Source organism: Phoenix dactylifera, unplaced genomic scaffold (genome assembly GCF_009389715.1).
Source record: "Phoenix dactylifera cultivar Barhee BC4 unplaced genomic scaffold, palm_55x_up_171113_PBpolish2nd_filt_p 000085F, whole genome shotgun sequence".
Taxonomy (NCBI): domain Eukaryota; kingdom Viridiplantae; phylum Streptophyta; class Magnoliopsida; order Arecales; family Arecaceae; genus Phoenix; species Phoenix dactylifera.
This window is the reverse complement of record NW_024067677.1, coordinates 1,202,128-1,224,964: the sequence shown is the minus strand read 5'-3', so window position 1 is coordinate 1,224,964 and position 22,837 is coordinate 1,202,128. Positions and strand designations below refer to the sequence as shown.

The 22,837-nt window shown below is 40.3% G+C and overlaps 1 protein-coding gene and 1 long non-coding RNA gene across 3 annotated transcripts; both read right to left on the bottom strand.

The window, feature by feature from the left end:
• Positions 1 to 166: 166 nt before the first annotated feature.
• Positions 167 to 18,877, bottom strand: LOC120104720. 2 transcript variants are annotated; one of them, XR_005507085.1, is made up of 3 exons: positions 18,493 to 18,877; positions 11,472 to 11,589; positions 167 to 335 (listed from the first exon to the last, which is right to left on the bottom strand). It is a non-coding gene; the product is annotated as an uncharacterized LOC120104720 (long non-coding RNA). The 2 variants fall into 2 exon arrangements; XR_005507084.1 differs by lacking the exon at positions 167 to 335 and adding an exon at positions 8,844 to 10,579.
• Positions 18,878 to 18,948: 71 nt separating this feature from the next.
• On the bottom strand, positions 18,949 to 22,452 carry LOC120104727 (spidroin-1-like). Its single transcript, XM_039116355.1, has 2 exons — positions 21,718 to 22,452; positions 18,949 to 18,960 (listed from the first exon to the last, which is right to left on the bottom strand). The coding sequence occupies exons 1-2, from the start codon at positions 22,450 to 22,452 to the stop codon at positions 18,949 to 18,951; spliced, it is 747 nt and encodes a 248-aa protein (XP_038972283.1).
• Between the last annotated feature and the right edge of the window lie 385 nt (positions 22,453 to 22,837).

Below are 22,837 nucleotides of genomic sequence, written 5' to 3'. Positions count from 1 at the left end.
GAAAAGACTTGAGCTGGTCCATAAATCTTGATCGCAAGCTTAATATACTTGCAAGTAATCTCCATGTTCATACTTCTCTGCTTCTAGAGTTCAAGGTGTCAAGCCTTCTGATTAGTACTTAACTCTTTTTCACTCTCCCTAGCAATACAAATTGATTTAGAAAAATCAGGGCCACCGAAAGTTCCACTTAATATTTTAAATTTTAAATAATTCAGTCTGACAAGTAATAGTACTGGTATGTAACAGATTCTTGTATACAGTACTCTTCTATCAGTCCTCAAGCAATCAACACCCACTTTCTAAGGTAACTTACCATATTGAGGCCTGCCAAGCGACTGTTTAAAAAAAAAGAAAAGAAAAAGAAAGAAAAAATATTATCATCTTGCTTGGTGGTAATATGATACACCATGCACAATGGGTCTATTGATATTTTCTCATGAACGAAGTGACAATCAACCTCAATGTGTTGAGACTGATGACAAATTCGCAATAATATAGAAAGCAGGTAAGTATGTGTGTTGCAAAAACAATTCAAAAACATAGGAGGCATGCAACTCCCAACTTGTAAGTGCTACCTTAACTTAAGCAGAGCTGCAAGAAGTGGTTCATTGATACTTGGTATTTACCAAATGAGGGAGTCACCTAATATGACATGGCAATTTGTGGTGAGTCAAGGATTGTTAGCCCAATCATAGTTGCAAAATATCTTTAGCTGGAGACTGCTATTTAATTAGAAAATGGCTTCCTTATCTGAACCATTGGGGTAGCAGATCACTTGCATTGTAGGCCATAGGAGGCCGATGAGATTGATGTATGACGAAACTGATGTATGGACCGAGTTAGAATGTTCAGATATTTTATGATAAGGTATATGATATACCAACTAGATGTGAATATGAGGTAGGATAGTATAATAGTTCACATTTATTAGTAGTTATATTGTTGTATGTTCCATTTATTTTTTTTTAAAAAAAAAAGGATTATGTGGTGAGCACCAAGTAAGCAAGTGAGAGGAAGGATGTTTAAAGCTTGAAGCTAAGAGTATATTTGTTGTGAGATATAAATGACGTCTTTTAGACTGCTTCACTTAATGTCCACACTAATCCCTTACTTCCACCTTCGACAGTTCAATCCGATCTAACACCGGTCCAGTTGACCCGGCTCAAGCAGTCCTAATAGTTCATCATCAAGTAGCACATAAGTGGCCTGAGATCTGCGACACAAAACTGTTGATGAAGGCAACGCAACAATATATTCATCATCATTACAATAATTTCATCATCACAGTTTTTTCTAGAAAAAAATCGTCCTTACAGTAAAATTATAATGAAGGAACTTTTTTTGGATATATAGACGAAAACCCCAGCTTCTTGAATGGCTGAAAAAAGCCTAGAAAACTACCTATATGATTCAAGCTAACAAATATTCTCTCTTTCCTGGTTAGTAATGACTAAGGGTAAGGTCATGTAAACCTTTTCACCAAATTACAAGGTGAGAAGCATTTTGGTCTTCTATTGGTAGATCTAGGGACCAAAATAGCAGCAATAACAAGAATGCAATGATTTGTGACTAATATTGTTTTATGATAATTGAAGCCCTTCATTCAGGTTTCTGAATTGCCTAAAGATCAAGCTTTGGATTACTATTATGTAGGAGAACTAAACTAGATATCCTGAGCATGGTTCACCTAACGGTTGCTTGCATCGGTGGAAGTTTTGTTACTAGCTAAATGTTATTTTGTTTAAAGTAATAATTTTGGTAGATAAGCCATGATGTTACTAAATGGCAGATTCAGGATTTTACCGGAGGTGAGAAACAATGAATTAATAAAAGTCATTATCTAACTTAAGAACAACTAGGAAATCATTGCTGCAAGAATTTAACATAGATTAGTGTTTATATTTGTAGGAGAATTATGAAACTAATACTATTTGTCAACAAAGCAAAGATGAACTTCTCAAATTTAACTTTGAAACTGTTTCAAAAAGTTCTTCTTTTTTGGATTATTTAATGAGTTATGACAACTGGCTTCTCTAGAGAAGTATTTCAGATTTTTTAAATTAGCAAATTGATCGAGTGAAAATGTAACAAACACAGATTAAATAGTAGGATATGGAAAGAGGGAAAATGTAGACATTAAGGGGTGCTAGGATCTATGCTGCTTGTCAGAAATACCTGTGAAGATTGAAAGGTAGGAAAAGAACTCCAAATTTTTTTTCGATTTCGTGGAATAGCATCTCAATAAGAATTCTAATTTGAGAAGGTGATCTACCAAGTTGGTAATTTGCTGATTTTATATAATATAACATACTATTAAATAATATGAAATAATACATCATATAATACAACACAATACATTACAAAATATAGAAATATAATGGAGTATGTTTATTATATGTGATATTTAATATTATAATACTATCTCCATTCATAAAATTACAATACTATTTTTCTTTAATAATCAATTAATATCGATAATAATTGTATGATAATAGTTACCATCATGTTACTCTAATTATAATATTATCACAATCATAAAGGACGTCCAAGATATTATATCTAGTCATCTCAAGTCCAAAATCAATAATAAAGTATCCAAATTTAAAATATTATTAATCATAATCTATATCTAAAAATACTTAATAAAAAATAGTATATTTTGATAATCTCTAGCCTATGTATCAAAATCTATTAATTTTCAATTTGTATATATTGCAACATATATAGATCATGTCATTATGATAGGTTCTCGATTTAAATGTGTTATCATGTATTTGACCATATTAGTACAAATAAAATCATCCATTTTGTGTCAATATAATGCATATATTAAAAATGACCAAAATTTATGATATTTGGCCTTTAGATATTTTTATAGTATAGATCGTAATCAATGGTATGGATCTTCGATTTAAATGCTTTATTATTAATTTTGTACTTAAGAGAAATAGCTTCACCTCTCAAGAGGAGGATAGTCCATCCCTTGCAATTTTATATAATAGTATCATTATGATATTATGATAATTATATTTTATCATGTAAGAACTACTATAGTAAGAAATGTAATAATATCATGAGAGAGAGAGAGGGAGCTGATGATAGCTCCTTTAAGACCATAATTAGTGCATGTATTTTGGTATGTGACCACTTTTAGCTGCATCTTTAGATATAGCTGAAGAGTGAAGAGTCTTAGGGTACGATTCAATCGTCGGCATCTAGCCCAATTGCTGGCAACCAAACAACTGCATCCTACCAGTAAAATTTGAGACCGATGGAGGCAACCAAACATCCCCCAAAGCAAGCATCTATCTTAGAGCAAGAAATTTTTGATGAAATCCCCCTCAGAGTTTATCATTATTGCCCTTGGAAGACCTAATATTCTATCCCATCATTGTCCTCAAAACAAGAAAATCTCTTTCATTTGCTAGCAATATCATGCATCAACAATACTTTCACCAGCCAAGGAGAGACAAAATCCAACAGGTAAATGTGTTTGACATGCATCAAAGGTTTGATCCTCTCATAATTTTCCGACTCCTACAACCATTAGAGCTTTCTAAGGGCCTAATTCATCAAAGCTAGTTCAGATTATGTAAAAGCATAGCAGAGGTGACTCAGTATATATGGCTTAAAGGTGATCATCATGCAGTTATATCTATTTGGTTGGACTACATTGGGTAAAGAGTAACAGGTGAAATTTATTACCAGCAGATGAGATCATAATCTGTTAGAGAATCAGTTCCTGTACACAATGTGACAAGAGAAATAGGATGGATTTCTACTATATTGCAGCAAATACTATAGTCACAGGTATCAAAATGTCATCATTTGCTATCTGCTGAGTGACTTAACCAATGACTTTGGGGCAGTGCTAGATTTTTAAGCAATGAATCCACAGAGAAAATGGACTGGAAAACCAGAAACATGTAAGACTCATCAGGCAACAAAGGTAACGCAAAACAGTGGAGTAATTGATGTGAAAGTGAAAATTTTGAATGTTTCATTAGTTACAAATTTATGCCTTCTTCAAAGCTGGAAGCAAGTCCTGCGCCTCAACACATAACCTGAAGACTAGTTATAAAATTTACTAAATACATATTATAGTTCTGAAGATTCACCAAATCTTTAGTCATGGAGTAGATCTAATTATTTTCTCTTTCTCTAGTTTATTATAATTTCAGATCTAACTCTGTTTTATATTCTGGTCAAGTGGAACGAGTTTTGATCTGATCTGTTGACTGAAACCTCCGACAGATGCAAGGGTCGTGACATTCTCAGTCTATACTGAATAGATGTGCAAATAGAAGATCCGGATCAAATATGAAACAGTTATTCTTGCTTAATGTTGGCATAGGCCAGCATTGTTGTGCTGCTGTTCTAATGTTATGAAAAAAAGCCTTCGGATCACATGGAAGATTCTAATCAGATTTGAAGATGGTTTGATGTTTGTTGCTTGACTGAATTATTTTTGACATTGCAGATTTCTCAATACTAGATTTTCCTTCAGATGGAAGACCATTAAGATTGGGAAGCCATTTTGCTAGAATGTTCATTACCATGTACAAGTAGTTGGATTGCACCATGAGTTCTACTAAAATAGGAGAAATCAAGCAATTCACGATGATTGGGAAAGTGAATCTTACTGTGATAAGCTGTCAGTTACATTTAATGGAACCTCATATCAGAAATATATTTCTCCCTCTACTGAAAAAAGGAAAATCTAGGACATACTCTCACAAGCATAATAATGCTATATTATATCATTTGTAGAAGGAACCAATGACCATAGAGCAAAGAGGTAGTTTAATAGAAGATTATTAAGTCTTCTAAAGTAGGAATTAAGAGAATTTAGATTATTATCAGTCCTATGCTACTGATATTGCTAAAATAGATAATAGAATAAAGAAACAACATGTCCCTCACATTCTTGATAGATTAACATTTGAAATGGAGTCATGATGTTGCATGCTGTAGAGAAAGATGTTTCTCCGTCTTGGAGGGTGTCTACAATTATGTGAAACAGACTCTTCAATGCTAAAGATGTTGGATCCGCAGACTATTGAGCAGTAAAGGCAGGAAACCCAGCAAGACATGGAGATATCAGGAAGTAAATGATGCCAGAGAAAGAATAGTGGTCATTGTAATATGAAGAGAGACTAAGATAAGTTTGGATTTAAACATTATTTTCGCAGCCAAGAACTAAAGGCATCTTGTTGCAATGTTGCTTTTGAGGGGAAGCAATCTTGTGTATGTTCTGCTAACCAAAGTTTTATTGGAGATTCTTGAAATCAGATAATAATAAAAGATATATCACAGCAGCAGGCATCGCTCAAAGCTACATTCTGAAATCAAATGGTAGGCAAAGCAAGGAATATTTCCCTCCATACACCAGCAAACAATTCTCAATCCCTTAGAACTCTTGAATCATAGATCCAGCAGCTTCTGACATATGTTTGATAAATAAGAAGGCTTCTCTTCTGTAACTCCCATTTACGGTAAGGTGCACAGGGCATGGATACAGTAGCCAGAATCCCTAGCAGGTCACATGTACTATAAAAACTTGTTATTGGTAAGTCAACTTACCAAGCAACTGAACTGTAGTGCGGCATTTTTAGTCTTCACAGTGTTCTTCAAGACTTGGAACCAGAGAAGATGTTTGGTGGTGATAGTGAAGCCAATTTTCTAACCTCTGACATCAATAGAAATCCAACAGTATGCTCAGTTCATGTTGATAAGGTCGTAAGTTAGTCTTGTCTTTGCCATCAGAGGCTTGGGCATATTTCTTTCAAGTCTCTTTACTTTTAACTAGTTAATTTGAGTTCAGTAACTTTTCAGTTTTTGTATGTGCCATCAATACCAGTATTGTACCATTCCGATTAAAAAAATGGTATGCCATTCAATACCGGTATTTAGAACCTTGCATTTCTTAAATGACAATTTTGGAATCGTATATATTATTATATATAGATATCCTAGGCATAAATCAAACCATAACAACCCTATCACTTACCCAACCCAATACATACCTAAAATGGGACTCTTTTCCTGAAATCCTAGTTAAAATAGGACTCTAGAACCCACTCTAAAAACTGCCTAAACAATAGTTCCGAAAATACCATAAAATTTAGGTAAACTAATTTTTTTCACCATTTTTTCATTGGAAGATAGAAGAAAGCCAAGGTTTGGTTGTTCTCCCCTCCTTTTCACTTTTTCTTTCCCTACTTCTTTCCTCTAATTCTTCTCTCTTATTTTCTATGTTCTACATCCCCTTTCTATATCTTCATGCAAATTAGTTTTCTACAAAGATCACTTCAAAAGCCTTCTTCCTGCTCATGAACAATAAAATCCTTTTCTCCAAAATCCTAATCCTCTTTCTTCTAGGACCACCATCACATGTGAAAATCCCTAACCCCTAGTTGCCCTACATCAAATTTGGTATCAGAGCTAAAGGATCCTACCTATGCCTTCATTCTTTTTCTTATATCATTCTTCCAGTCACTACTTATTTCATTCCGCTCTCAGCATGCTATCAATCAAAGAGTTAGGTTTTAATATTGATGCTCTCCTTAGCATATCAAATACGAGAAAAAGGTTTTTGGGCAGCTGCATTGTGATATAACATCTATTAGAAATCTAGAATGATCTAGCATCAATTACAGCTTTTTTACAAGCATATGCTATAGCCCAAGGCTTTGGACAGTGCATCAATGTAGTTTCATCATCTCCAACCTTCAATCTTCAACTAACTTCCGCAAAACTTCTTTCAGCACAACCAAAAATCCAGCTACATATAGAGCTAGAGATCCAGCTACATAGAGAGCTAGAGATCTGCAAAACTTCTTGCAGATGAAGATTCATCCAGCAAGAACTCCGTGATCAAATATCTTTCTTCATATCAAGAGATGCCAATTGAAAACACATGGCCAGAGAAACGAATTGAAAGTGAAATTCAAAAAGTACAATTTTGGAGCATTTTCTAATTGATGAAATCATGGACTGAAATCAATCAAGAGCTACATCTATAACGAAGTAATTCAAAGTTCCATCCCTTGCTGATTTTGTAGATCTTTGGATGAACACTATCAATCAACTCATCAAGAGCTTCATCATCATTGATCAATGGGAACCAGAAGAACCAACTGATATTGTGACAATGATAAGGTTCTAAATTGGTCTTCATCATTAAATCTTAAGGATCCAAAGTCCAAACCTTGCGAGCATAACTCATCAAGATCTCCAGGACGAGATTCACACAGTGGAAGTGAAAGATGGGGAATAAAAAAACAGTTACTTTAAATTTATTGTATATTTGGAACTTCTATTTAGATAATTTTATAGTATTTTAAGTGACATTTATGTAAAAAAAAGCCCTACTTTAGATATATGTTAGCTTGGTGGTTGTTTTTGGTGTCTCTCTATATAGGATATTGTGGGATTCTAATTTTCCATTTAAGTAAAGTTTTTGATGATTAGTCTATTGCTTAGTAAGAGTCCCTTTTTTCTACAAAAACAAATCATAAGGGCCTATCGTGCTAGCTCAAATAATCATTGTATGTGAAATTACTGAATGAATGATGGATTTCTAATTGGCCATATTTGGACCCTTTTATCCCTCTTTGATGCCAGAGCACCTAGGATGCACATGTCGCCGCATGGGTCGCCGGCCTTGGCTGCATGGATCGTAGGCCACAGCTCCACGGGTCTTGAAACCTAACTTGAGTTTTGTCTCGTTAGAAAAGTTTGATGTCAGTTAATTCTAGAAAATTTTGAATTTTGTAAACTTTCTTTTGAGAACTTTTAATGTTATTAGAAAAGTTGGTAGTTAGAGTTCTTCAAGTTAGAATAAAACTTGGAATCCCATATTGGAAAGTTGGAGAAAAAAGTCTCCTTGTACTACATATAAATACCTCCATTAGGCTTCTCTTGCAGTCATACTTAAGATAGTTGAGTTATTGATTAATGAGAACTCTCTTGTGAGAATTGTTCTTGCCTTCTTTCTATTTTTCTCCTTCCTTTTGTTGGATTTCTAGAGTTTACGAATGAGCATCTGTGAGCTAGATCCTTGAAGTGGTCGGTCAAAATGATGCTTTTGGCCTTGGAAGAGAGTGATTCGCCCCTGCTTCTCTTCCAACTACCATCCATCCATTCGAACACCTTGTATTGTACGTGCCATAGTGGGATTTCTACCTCGCCACAATCAGTTGTGTCGACACATCCTTCCTCCTTCAAGTTTTTAGCTAAAGTTCAACACTTCCCCAGCATCACTCTTTCTCTTCTTTATTTCCTTACTATTATCTCTTCCTCTCATCTAATCTAAATTCTTTCTTAAATTTCCTTCTTAAATTTTTCATACATCATCTATTTTCTGTTGGCAAAAAATGCATACACTATTTGCTGAATTTCACTTGCAGGACAAATTTAAACCTTGTACAACGTCCAAAAATAACTAGAATGTTGTTTCTTCTGTTGAACCCAAGGGATTGATTTTGATCATAATAAAATATTTGAAAAGTTATTAATGTATTTGAATTGCTTTAAAATAGACAAATGAATAGGTATGTAGGAAGTTGTGTGAGGAGTTGTTTCCTACAATGCAGGAGTCAACCCCTCAAGAAGTGAAGGAAGCTGAGAAGGCGAGGAGTTATCTCCAAGTGGATTGGAGCCGCCTCCCTGCTCGGAAGGATGAAGTGGACAAGATAGCAGTCATCTCTATCTAGCAGGAGTCATCTTCTGGAACCAAACAGAGAGTAGATTTTCTGCAAGAAATTGTAGAGCCAAACCTAGGCACCTAGGAGCCATCTTCAATTGACGGGAAGCTAATTGGAGGCACATCAACCCACCTCTCTAACCAAGCAGCATTGTAGTCTTGTACGTTCATCCCATAAGAAACGTATGTTGGGTTATAAGCACTCTCAGATCTCTCACTGACGCTCTAACTGTGAGAGATATCTTCTGGCTGATAATACAGCTGTGGAGAAGCCCATCTAAATATGTCGGCAGCAAAATCCGACCCATGAGATGCTTCAAGCTACGTAGGATAGTAGCCATCAGAAGATGCCTCAAACGCATCATATCTATATCCGTATAGATCATAGGCTGTCTGTGGCTGCGAATAATAAGATCCAGTATACAACTCGGAATCTGATACGTCTATGGATTCTACTCTACATGCAAGGTCTTCTATAGCTGTATCATGTCCTGCTGAATGACCTCGAGGAGCCCGTCTTGTATATGCAATCGTATCCTCAAGAATAGTAGCCACCAAAAATTTAAAATTTTTATGTCAGCGTGTAGATTGTCCATAGATTTGCAACATGTAAAAAAATCAAAGCCCAAATCAAAAATTTTGGCATGATCTCTTATTTTGCAATTTTTGAGCTATTTTTTCAAGCCCTCCAAAAAAGGAGGAAATGAGATAGAGATAAGAAAGCACACCTTATTTAGCCTCGGATCTTCCTTCTGATAGCCTGAATCGGTGTTGTTTTTAGAGTATTTCGGAAGGAGAAGCGGCGGAAGGACGCATCCTCTTTGTGAATTGTTGTTGGAAAGGCTTCTCGGGCCTTCCCAACAACAATTATTGGCCATCAGACTACCCAAAATAGTTAACCCGATTCGAAACCGAGTCAACGCTGGTTCGCACCGAGTTGGAATAGAACCGGCCGGTTCTAGATGGTTCGCACCGATTTCAGGCCGGTTCGCACCGGTTCCAGGCCGGTTTGCACTGTTCCGACCGGCCGTCGGCCCCTTTTTAGTCGGTTCCGGACCGGTTCCTGCCAGTTCCGAACCGATTTCTACCGGTTTCGGATCGGTTTTTGCCGATTCGGGTATCGGTTCGGTGCCGGTTCGGTCCGGTTTGGTAGACCATGCTACAACCTTTAGCATATAGGTGCCTCCACTACAACAATAACCTATGCCCATCCTTTGGACATTTAATGTAACATTGTCTAACCTATAACCAATATGCACAATGCCTAATTGGTCTATAATTATATCATATACAGGCGACAATCACCAAGAAAAAACCAATTAAGAAAAGTAAATTTGTCAAAAAAAATTTGACAAATTGTCAACTGGACTAAACTGCCTAACTAATCCTGTTCAGCAGATCTAGTTATTCTCCTTCAACAAGAAAATAGCTTCCATTTCCAGGCATTCCATGTCCTTAGTAAAATCATGTGCAATTAGAAGACCATTGAACATAAACTAGTGATTTATGTATGCAATCCAAGGTACGCCATTTCGGTACTGGACTCCATACCGGTGCCATACTATCATTGTGTCGGTATGGTACGGTACGAGGCCAGTTCAGTATAATGAGTGTCGGTACACCCTCCATACCATATACCATACCGAACCTTGATGCTGTCTTCGGCTTACTGCCGGCTTCGATACGATACGGCGAATCTTGATGCTGTCTGATCATCAAAGTGTTAATAACTGATAATAATACACGCATCCATCAAGTTCTGGATGCGTATGGACATGGATACAAAAATTGTTAAGAAACACCATATTCCATATAGCACATGGGTTGACATAATCCCATACTTCATCGTGGAACTTAAGTCTACACATAATGCTGCACAAAAATATATAAAATTACATCCATTACTTTCCTACAATGGTTGGACAAATAATCAAATAATAAAGCATATGCCTCCTAATATAGGAATTATTGAAGGCACAAGAATTCATGAATGTACCACACTAGTTTATGTGATATGCCTCATACTATGAAGCATCACATATGAGACATAGGGCATTCTAAAAGAGTATTGCATTTAGGCAAAAGGTGAGGCAAGCATGAAGTAAGCTTTCTTGGAGAATGCTTTGATTGATTATCTAAAATGTGCACCAAAGACCAATATCAAATGCATTATTAGATTAAATTAACATCCAGATGATCGATTGCATCGAGAGCCAATATTAAGTTCATTCAATTGACTAAACTATCAGTCATGTAGCATATGCAAAACCTACTGATACTATTTTGACAAACACTTGCATTCCCTGTACTAGAATTTTAAATTCTACAAAGTTAAATTGCAATTTCAATAGAGATAGCATATAACTTTGTTATTCTGATAGGAAAATGTTCTTTATTTATTGTCCAATAGTCTATATAAAAGAATATAATTGTTCAAGATATGCTACAATATGCTTACCAAATACAAATATACAAAAACAAAGTAGAATACATGGGAGCCCTCCATTGTGCTGTATGCCACAAGGAAACAGGTTAAACTATTTCAAATTCATGATAATGTGTCTTTAAGTTTCTTAACTATTAAATAGATCTCAAACCTAAATGCATGGGCATGCGATTTTATCAGTAGCTTAGTATTATACCAAAATCATCAAACTTCCATCACAAAAGAGAGAAAAAAGGCAAATGGCAATGGACAACTCGTCAGAAATACATGGCAACAGAATAGTTCAAGAATAAAGCAACAAGAACATGGTAAACTCACATTTTCCTTTAAATGAACATTGAAGAATGACGGCTCATTAACTCGGTGCATGCTCTGTTCCATCATTTGGGTCTTTTCATTTAAGAATGAAGATAGACATCCAAGCTACATTGTCTGTCTGCAAAACAATCAAAAAGCAACCAACAATCACTATCGTTGTGATTGTGTTTGATAAACCTGCAAAGGGCCGTTTCATGCAAGCTTTCATTTTTTCTCCCAGCTTTCAACAATTTTCGTTTTAACAACTTTCAAGCAAGCTTCTGCTTTTTCACCTGGCTTTTTCAGATGTTGACTTGTAAGTGAAACTTATACATGGAAGGTTTTTCTGTGCAGAAACTTTATGCAAAATGCAGAAAATTTCCTGCTACAAAACAGCAAGCATAAGAAAGAAGATAATATTATGGAGAGAATAAAATAGGTGGGGGATGAGAGAGAGAGAGGGGAGGGAGGGAGAGAGGGGGAGAGGAGAGAGAGAGAGAAGGGGATTGTATAGAGAGGGGGAGGGCAAGAGGAGAGGAGAGAGAGGGGGGAATTGGATAGAGAGGGAGAGGGGGAGAGGAGAGGAGAGGAGAGAGAGAGGGATCGGATGGCATAGGAAGGGCTGAACATGGCCAAAAGAAATCTTTCATTCATTCAAATACTTCACATGCAATGCTAATGGAACAGAGCCATAAGACCTTCATATTTTCTTTTTCACTTTATGACTTTTTTGTAAGTAGGGGTCCTCAATAACCAAGTAACTAATCTCCAAACTTTACTAGAATGCAAAATTCGGAATTTTACAATACCCAACAAAGAAAGAAACTTAAAATTACAAAGAGTGAAATTCTAGCAACCTATTATACTTAGCAAGCCTGGCATCTATCTAAGTAGGACTTTCATAAACAAATTATACTTTAGGTCTTTAAAACTTATTTTAGAAGTTACCTAAATAAAAGTCTCAAACATAGTATAGATCTCTTTTTCTTTCTGTTTGTCATTTTTCACTTATGATGTGCAGATCTCACCCTCAAGATCTTTTTGATGATTTATAGCCTCATGCTCAATTGTCGGATCTTTAGGATTTGCTGAAGAAGAGCAGTGCAGAATTCTCTCATGATTGGAAAATCAGATTCTGCTGTCACTAAATTGATCCACAGACAAAGATGAGCATGGGATTCTTCAATCCAAGATCTAATGGACCTTGAAATTCATGTTGAATCTTGATTATCAACTTTATAGCAGTGAAATGATTATATGTGTATTCTCATCATGTGTATCTTCACTGTTTTGATCTTCCTTCAAAATAAGGGATGGACCATGGACTGCAAGGTTTTCGAAAGAAAGATCTTCAACTATCACATTTTTTGCTTGATAAACCCTTGAACATAGGTTCTCCAATACTAGCCTCCTCATGTAATGATTCTCAAACTTCATTAGTTACATGAATTCTGATCCTAAGTTTGGCCTTAGGAGCTTTTCAACACAATTGTATTACAGTTGCTTGCAGAATAGCACTCATTGACACCCAATCGTTGTTGATAATTTCATCCTGATGTAGATTGATGCCAACTCATTGTGTATAAGCCTAAAATGATGATGGAGAACCTCATGCTTAAAATAACTCTTTGCTTAATAACATGATTTAAAATGACAATCAAATAAAGAATAGAAAAGAGATCAAAGAAAAGGCAAATAGAGTAGAACCAATTAATCATGGCCTGCATATGCAAGTAAGGTCCTATGAACAAATATCTAGCTTGCTGTCCAGTTTCAGAAACAAAACAGAAAAGTTTATTGTTATAACTAAATGAGAAATGGAATAAATCTGTCCCACAATTAGACAGAGTTTGCAAGGGTACTAGAAACCCTAATAAGAAGAAGGTTCAATGGCAATCAGAAAGGATCCATTGTTCCGTTGTAAGAAAAACTCAAAAAGATAGACAAATTTATTTCATGAAATTTAATCCAATATGCAGAAAATTTTATGCAATTAATCATAAACCATAAAGAAGACAATAATTACATCACAAGTATAGAATAGAAGCAGAATGGAGGTGGGGAGGAGGGGATCGGGAGGGAGGGATTGGATGGTTGGAAGGGCCAAGCGCAGCCAACAGAAATCTTTCATTTATTCAAGCATTTCACGAGCAATGTCTTCTAGTTGACAGTCATAAGGCCCTTCTATCATGCTTTATGACTTGTTTTACAAGACACTTCTCCAGGGCCAACACTGAAATCCTACAGTACCTTATATACGAAGACAACAAAAATTGCAAAAAAAAATCAATGACTGACTTACCAATCTAACATATATCCAGAGTAGGACTTCTTCACACTAATTCTAAAAACTACTTAAGAAATTATCTGAATATAAGTGCGGAGAGTACAATAAAATCGAAACTACTTTTTTTTTAATTCATCCTAAACAATCTTCAACTTCAGTAAAATGGAATTGGAAATATTGGTTCAGTAACAACTAAACCATTCAGCACAGGAGCACACACATAAAACCTATGGTATGATAAGGTACTGAAGAAGGCATAGTTTTCTACCAAAAAAAAAAGAAGAAGAAGGCATATGTGATCATTATAACATCCTAATCCTCAGTGTTCCCTTGGAAAGGTGCATCGTCTTATTATTTGGCGTACATAATGTTGGTCAAACACTGATTCCTCTAAATAACCTTGGGCGAGCATGCCATGATACATGCGTCTTGCATCTTTTGTTATTCAGTGTGCATATCATCTACGAAGTTCACAAAGAAATTCTAGTCCGTGCGATGGTATACAGATATATGTAATTACATACATACGCCTGTGTACCAATGTATGAAAAATGGCTGCTTCATCTTCATTTCATTTATTATGGGTTCTGATCTTTTTTGTTTAGTTAGCTATTTTCTTTTCCTTTGTTCATGGAAAGAGAGGGAGAGTACGGAAGGGGAAGAAAACAAGCAAACATATTGAAGTGTAAAGAGCCACTTGACCATAAAACTATCTTCCACAATTAAGGGGAAGGCAGGGCAAAGGAAACAAGTGACAAAAGGGTCAGATTTGTCGGACTGTCGTCGGCCAAAGAATCTTCCAGATGGACAATTCTACTCCAGGATGCACATGCAAATCAATCACTTCCATGTTCTGAAAGGACAGAAATACTGATTGCAGGGATGGGAGCTTCAATCTGCTATATGATGTATTTGATCTTGATCACTCAGCTAAGTTATTTGTACACTGAAGTTTTTAATTTTTAACTTAGCATATTATTGTTGCTTAATATAATCTTGCCTTCGCTTATACCATATCACTTGCTCTGTATGCTCATAGAGGGGCTCACCACCTGGGCACATGGCCTGCTGTCCTGAATGTGAAGTAATGAACTGCTTTGGAATAATATGCCTCGGTAATGGGGATTAGGGAAGTTACATGTTTTATATAATGCCCCAGAAAACAGAACAGAACTCCAACATTTGCAAAAGTAGGATGGCCTTCATGAATCATGACTTCATGTAACAGAAAGGAGACATTTTGAAAACCAATTCGTCATATGAGAGAACATTGGAAGTCAATGCTCAAGTTCTTTTGGAATGACAGTAGCAACTTCTCAATGTACCTATGATCAACCTGTGTATCCTTCAAAAATATCACGTACTTATTTTCATCCAAATTGTAAGTTCTTTGATCCCTATTACAAAATATCAGAAGGCCATTGGCTAATATAAGTGGTGAAAATGTAGTGTTCTACTACTACTGATTTTTTAATCCTACGTTATTATAGTCACTTCAACATATAAGACATAAGACCTCCAATCTTCAAGCCTTAAGAAAGCTCCTGTAACACCAAAATCTATCCAGGTATGCCACAGATAAAACCTTGAAAACTTTTCCTATTAACCCAACAAATTGTTCACTTCTGCCCTATTTTCTGTGATAGGACAGCATGCACCAAAAGCAAGCAAAACCCTTAACTTCCAAATCCATTAGATCCACCAATGCATAAGCAGGCCATCCCCAAGCGAGCTTGCATCAACTAGCACAACTGACAAGAGGTCAATAATGATCAAGTTCTTTGCTCTGATGGCCTTCTTGCCTGTAGGAGCAAAGTAAGGGCATTGGCCATATGGCCAATCCTACCATAGTTGAAGTATACTGATGAAGGTATACAAATGTAGACTACTCCAAGAAGCCCTTGGTCTAGGCAAAAGAAATTTGCAAAGGCATTTGACTCGTGGATGAGTTGTTCAAAGCGAAAGCAATTATTGCAGCTAAGCAGCCAGCTATAGGCAGCATAAATGGGCTTGGGTTAGGTCTGTTAAAAGTCCAAAACAAGGCAAAAGGCAAAAGGAATTAAGCAAGTTATTTCACCATACAGAACAACCTAGACTTTTGAAAAAAATGACTTAAGAATTATAGAGACATTGGAGAGAAAGTACACAATTGAACTGGTCATTTCATTTTTAGATTCTAGTCTTCATTTTAAGTGCATTAGTGAGAAACTTGAGAGATATAATTGAAATTATAATTATTTGCTTCTCTTGGCTTGTAGAATCATAGATGGTCCCAATAAAAAGAGAAAGGCCAGCTGGAACTTTAGCAAATTGTGTGGAGATTTGTAAAGAAAAAGGAAAAGGTTGCTGGCCCCTCTCAGCTCATTCTCTTCCTTCCCTCTTGTCCTCCATCTTCGTTATTTTTAGTCCTTCATGTTCCTTCTCCTTTGCCCTTTTATGTTTGTCTGCTATGAGACAACAGGTCTGTATTTGTTGCCTTAGACTCCTCAACAAAATAGAGAGAGAGGAGACAGAGAAGAGGAGAAGAAGAAAGATAGGATTGCTAGAGTTCTGCTGAACTGAACAAACCTTTTCCCCTCTTTCTTCTTTTTGGTTACCTTCTCTTCTTGTCCTACTACCTTTGCTTAAAAAAATTATATTCTGCAAATCAGATCAGAAAATATCTGATCATAACTTGCTATCATCCTCTTTCACAACACATTGGTTAACCCTAGAATTATTAAATATTTTCCCTAACTTCATCCACTCCCCATACCATAAAGATTCAGTAGATCTGTCCACAATCAGATTTCTAAACAGTATATATCAAAAACTAGAAATCGCTTTGACCATGGACCCTTAACCCAACAAAGCATTGTTGTCATCTCCTTCATCCAGGTAACAAAAAACAAATCTCAGATTACAACACCACAAAACTATGGGTACAGTAATCTGGAAGTAGGGAAACAATATAAATTCTATACCCAAGGACTCATCTAACCTAAAGCTACCAACCCAACCCTGTGCCACATGAACATATTGCATTTCTAATATAAAATGACAAAAAAAAAAACTTTATGTTTATCATGAAACAGATAATGTTAACATCAAGATCTGATGATAATATGCCCACTCATATCCATACTAAGTATAATGGTAAGATTTGTGACACTGATAACAAGAACTATAATGGCCAATCAGAAAAAGTCAAATTGGCGGAAGAAATAATTAAAATAGCATAACTATCAATCAATGTTCATCTTCAACATTACGGATACCACATCGGCACCTTTGATAGATCCTGGGTGTCATGAAGACTATGATGAAAGGGAAGCCAATTGAAGCAAAGTTTCTAAGCCGACCAGAGGCTAAGGAGAAAGGTGGTTTGAGGAATCGATCGCAGACTAAAAAGAAAAGCTTCCTTGGTCGATTCAAGTAGTTTGCCAATCCTTCACATTCCTATATTTGTGTAAGGGCTCTTGCCCAGCAATCATCTTTTCCCTTGTAAAAGAGTCAGTTTCATGCCATCCGAGATCCCCTTTCTGATCTGAAGATGATGGCAATCATCAAGCAGGGTTGGCAAGATCAATTTAAGAAAGACAGCCTGCTTAGGCAAATTCTCTTTCTCGCTTCGGGTTGAAGAGGAGTCAGGTGGCTTCAGTCCTTCATTGGAAAAAGGCTATAAGACTAGATCTTCTCATTTTCAAGAAGATCCCCGGCTCGATCCGGTTTACTATCAAGGATAAGGGGGTGCCACACAAAGTAAGTAGAAATCCTTTCTCTCCCGATGAACCTTCAAAAAGAAATATTATTATTTGAAGAGCCAACCGCAAACATTTCCTTGACATGAGCGAGCAAGAGCCAGTCAACAAGCCATAGCCAGTGGATTGGTCTCGGTAAGGGAAGAAATTGCATTAATTTCTTAAGAAAGGCCATAATCTGAGATTTTGCCAACAAGTAAGGCTCAAAATCATCCCTAATTGACCTGTTCAACAAGCAGTTATTGGATTTCAGAGTGGTAGAAGTCGAAAAAACATAGTTTATGAACAAATTCGTCTTTTTTTCTTCTTTATTTTGCTCACGCTATCAGTCATCGGTCAAACCTAAATGCTTTTTCTCGCATTGAAGGAGGGAGGAATTCAGCCGACTAGCCTTCACCAATTTGTATGAGAGTTCGTCAATCTTCACTATTTTAAAATGCATACATTGAAGAACTTTGTAGTTGCCGATGAAGCTTACTTTTTTCTTCCCATCAAGCAATAAGAATAGATTTACTATCCTGCATTGTTAGCAAGATCCACCTACTTCATGTCAGAACGCAGGTGCTTCCAATTTTTTTTTTTTAACAAACAAAAAAAAGTCTAGTGTGCTGGACATAAGACTATACTTGGAAATCTAATTGCGAAATCTGACTTCAATCCTACCCCCGGAAATTGCATTAGATTGTGCATAAGTGGCACATAATAAGGTGCATTTACAAGTCGACTCACTGTTCTCAACACAATCCAAACCGCCACAAAAACAGGAATAAATAAAAATAAGCAGTAACAGGCAAAGAAAAAGGCCTCCGAAAAGTGAATATAGAGAATAATAAACAATATTAGCAGATATTCTTATCACTCCCGCCTGAAAGCTCACTAACTAGCCAAGGGCAAACTTTTCGCAGAATAACCGGATAATGCACCATCTCAAAAACAAACATTAAGTATCAAAGGAACAGCATTGCATCATATAAACATCTCAAGCCAGGACGGTAGTGGAGACATTGACGCAAACCTCGAGGGGCGGGTCGTAGGCCGAGGCGGAGAGAGTGCGAGAGGTGCGCGGTGAGCGACGGGGCGGAGCGAAGGAAGAGGAGGACGCGAGAATCATGAGGGAGCAAAGGCCGACGGCGGACGAGAGAAGGAAAGAGGACCGGGATAGGATGCTTGGAGGAGCATTCTCGTAAGCTATCTTTTCGGCCTTGTTTGGATGCTAGATCAAGCTATGCAGGGATGTGTTCAGATCTTAAGAGGAAATGTTGAGAACCGAAACAAGGAGTTGATTGAGTCCATGGATCAGAAAGAGGCTGTGGATGAGATTATCCAACAATTTGGAGAAAGTCGGGCGACCATACTAATGGTATACTTGAGAACGAAACTGATTAAAGAAGCCGGATAGACAATGGAGAATGGTGCTCAACTGAATCTAAGAATCCATAATTAATATATTTACCCTCATACATATATAAAATTATGGTAATACCTTCACAATATTAATATTTATATGTGATAGGGGAAATACTGGATACCCCGACATCGGCCCGACCAACCCTTTATCCTCAAATATAAACTGAAGTGAACAACTTTGGCACCGGCCGATGAGTTACGCCATGGAGAACAATGAGCATGTGTTGACACGGGCTGACAACCCCAACAACCGACAACCCTAACATGGCAACTCATATATCCCGCGTCAGACCTGCACCGCACTTTGCCTATACAGAGTGACCCCCATGTTGTAGTCGTACTACTAGCCGCTACCTGGCATTACATATCACATCGACCTAGATAATGACAAGGTTGGCTTCCCTATTGTAACAACTCAGGACCTCACCCAAAATGGCTAGCCGGAAGGTACTTTTTGGGTTCCTTGATCCTGTATAAATACCCAAGATCTACCCAGCGAATAACCGATGTGGGACTAAACACACGCCCGCACGGGTCCTCACATACTCCCCCCGTTCAAGCCCTGACGTCCTCGTCAGGCTAAGGGTTCATATCTATTCAAATCTAATCACAAACACCACGATTGGCCCGTGGTCAGCCCCAATAGATCCGTGCTGCAGTGTCCCCTAGTCCACATAGGTTATGAGCCGGGTCCGCTCTGATACCATTTGTAACAACTCAGGACCTCACCCAAAATGGCTAGCCGGAAGGTACTTTTTGGGTTCCTTGATCCTGTATAAATACCCAAGATCTACCCAGCGAATAACCGATGTGGGACTAAACACACGCCCGCACGGGTCCTCACATACTCCCCCCGTTCAAGCCCTGACGTCCTCGTCAGGCTAAGGGTTCATATCTATTCAAATCTAATCACAAACACCACGATTGGCCCGTGGTCAGCCCCAATAGATCCGTGCTGCAGTGTCCCCTAGTCCACATAGGTTATGAGCCGGGTCCGCTCTGATACCATTTGTAACAACTCAGGACCTCACCCAAAATGGCTAGCCGGAAGGTACTTTTTGGGTTCCTTGATCCTGTATAAATACCCAAGATCTACCCAGCGAATAACCGATGTGGGACTAAACACACGCCCGCACGGGTCCTCACACCTATATAACGAGAAAAACTCGGAGGACCTGAGATCTGCAATATGCTACCCTTCTTATAGAGCCCTCAATCTGCTAAAATCTCTCCCTTCCATATTGTTGCCTCGTTGTTTTGACTTAAGCATTGGACGGTCTCCCGCCGAAAATCTTCCAGCAGATGGACTTCTTGCAGGCCACCCAACAGAGAAGTCCAGCGCCCAATGCATGCCTCAACCCTCTGCCTGCCTCCAGTAGACCTCAGGGTTGTCCAAGCTGCGCTTCTATCTCGGTTTGGATATGGCGGCTATAGATTAGCACTAGAGGAAGGGTCCAGCTGCTAGCTAGATCAACCTCAATCAAAGGAAAGCGTTTTTCCTTCGACTTTGCTGAAATATTGGCACAAGCCGACAAGTATGTCTATGTCAAGAAAGTCATTGCCTCCCGCCGCAAATCTACTGACAGGAGACTCCCCCAAGAAACCAAGAGGAGACTCGAGGAGCAAAGAGAGTCGAGAAGTGTCTCGCCTCGGCACGCGAGGGGCCCGCGACGGCTCAACAACCATCCTTGGAAGTTTGATAGGTACACCACTCTCACTACCTTGGGACCTAGAACCTCATGAAAATTGAAGGCCGACAACCCGCCCCCCCCCCCCCCCCCCCCCCACCCCACCCCACCCCACCCACACACGCATGCACGCACGACACGCACACACACGCAGACACACAGACACGCGCATGACACACACACACATGCAGACACACAGACACAGACGCACGCGCATGCAGGCACGCTGTTGAGGACCTTCCGTGAACACCACCGTCGGATCCCACAACCAAGGAGGAGCCCGTGCCCGGATGATGCCAAAGGAGGGTCGTGCAATTGCCAAACTCAAGATCCGGGCCAATTACTTTGCTTGGAGGGGTGGCCGGACCTTAGCCAAACCCATTCACACTTGGCCAAGCCTAGGCCAAGCCCATTCACACTTGGCCAAGCCTCGGCCAAGCCAAGGCTCCCAATGCTTGGCCAAGCATCTCCAAGGTCAACCAAGAGTGGGCCAAGCATGCCAAAGGCACGGCACACCTGTGCGCGACCCAAGCCACGCTCATGTGCGCCCACCGCACGCGCCCGTGCGCGACCAGGCCGCAGCTGCACGCGCCAACGCACGCCCAGGCCTGTTGCGGACCCAAGCCCACCACACCGCCAAGAAGCCAACCGTGGAAGACTTTGGGCCTTGACGGTGCCAAAGGAGGGCCAAACTATGGCCAAAGTCTTGCGCTCGCCCGCGCATGACCACGTGATGAGGACCCTCCATGAACACCGCCGTTGGGGCTTGCAACCAAGGAGGATTCAAGGCCTAGAGAAGGCCAAAGGAGAGCATCGCCAAGCACAAGGCCCCGGCCAAACTCTTGGCTTGGGGGAGGGGCCAAGACTTGGCCAAGCATCCCCAAGGTCGGCCAAGGCAAGGCCCAGCAGCCCCAAGCCACGGCACGGCCGTGCACGGCCCAAGCCACGGCCGTACGCGGCCACTGCACGCCCCCGCGCGCGCCCGCGCGCGCCCAGGCCCTGGCCGCCGGGCGGTGCGCGCCCGCCCACGCGCGCCCCGAGACCGCCCACGCGCGCCCCGCGCCCGCCCCGGCTCGCCCAGGCGCGCCCGACCGCGCGCGCCCCGCGCCCGCCCGCGCGCGCCCGGCACGCGCCCGCCCGCCCACGTGGCAGCTCTGCCGCGCCCATGCCGCCCAGCGCCAGGCCAGCCCGGCCAAGGCCATGCCGCCCGCCTGGCCACCTGCCAAGCCTGCCAGGCCATGCGCCCAGCCTGCCAGACCCTGTGCACGCCCATTCCAGCCTGCAGCGCCCATGCTGGAGCCCCTGCCAGACCATGCGCCCAGCCAGTGCCAGGCCCCTGCCAGCGCCCAGCCAAGAGCCTGGCCGCCCATGCCCTGCCGCCTGCAGCCTGCCAGCGCCATGCCCTGCGCCCAGGCCAGCCAGGCCATCTGCCCAGCGCCTGCCAAGGCCATGCCCTGGCCTGCCCAGCGCCAGGCCATGGCCAGCCAGCCCCTGCCAGCCCTGCCAGGCCGTGGCCATGCCCTGCCATGGCCAGCCAGCCTGCAGCCATGCCCAGCCTTGTCCTGCCGCCTGCCAAGGGCCCTGCCTGCCCTGCCAGCACCCTGCTCAGCCTGTCCAGCCTGCTGCAGCCATGTCCATGGCCCTACAGCCACACCCATGCCCTGGCCTGCCTGCCAAAGACCATGCCATCCTGCCAGCAGCCTGCAGCCAGCCATTCCACCTGCCAGCAGCCTGCAGCCCAGCCATTCCACCCTGCCAGCCCCTGCAGCAGCCATGCCATGCCAACACCTTGCCACAGCCAGCCACGCCCTGCCAGGCCATGTCACAGCCATGCCAAAGTGCTGCAGCCACCATGCCAAGGCTGCAGCCTTGTGCCACATGTCACCTAGGCCTTAGCCATGCCTAGGCCCTAGGAAGCCATGCCTTAGCCACTCCTTTGGGCAGCCATATGGGGACTTGGATGCCTATAAATAAGCCTTGGAGAGGCACATTTGGGAGCTTAGATATTATGTCATATGTATTCTCTTGTATTTCGGCCTTAGGCTTGGGAGGGCTTTGCCCTATTGTATTCGGTCCTTGAGCTTGCTCTTGGACTTGGGCTAGGGAAGACCAATCATAGTTTCCTCTAGATTTATGCTTGTAGCTTCAATTTGGGAATAGAATCAATCCTTAAGCTTTCCTCTACATATCTTCTATTGAGTGATTGTTTTCTTCTCAAGCCAAGGGTCGGGCCAAGCTGCAACCAGTAGACCCGCCCCTTGTCTT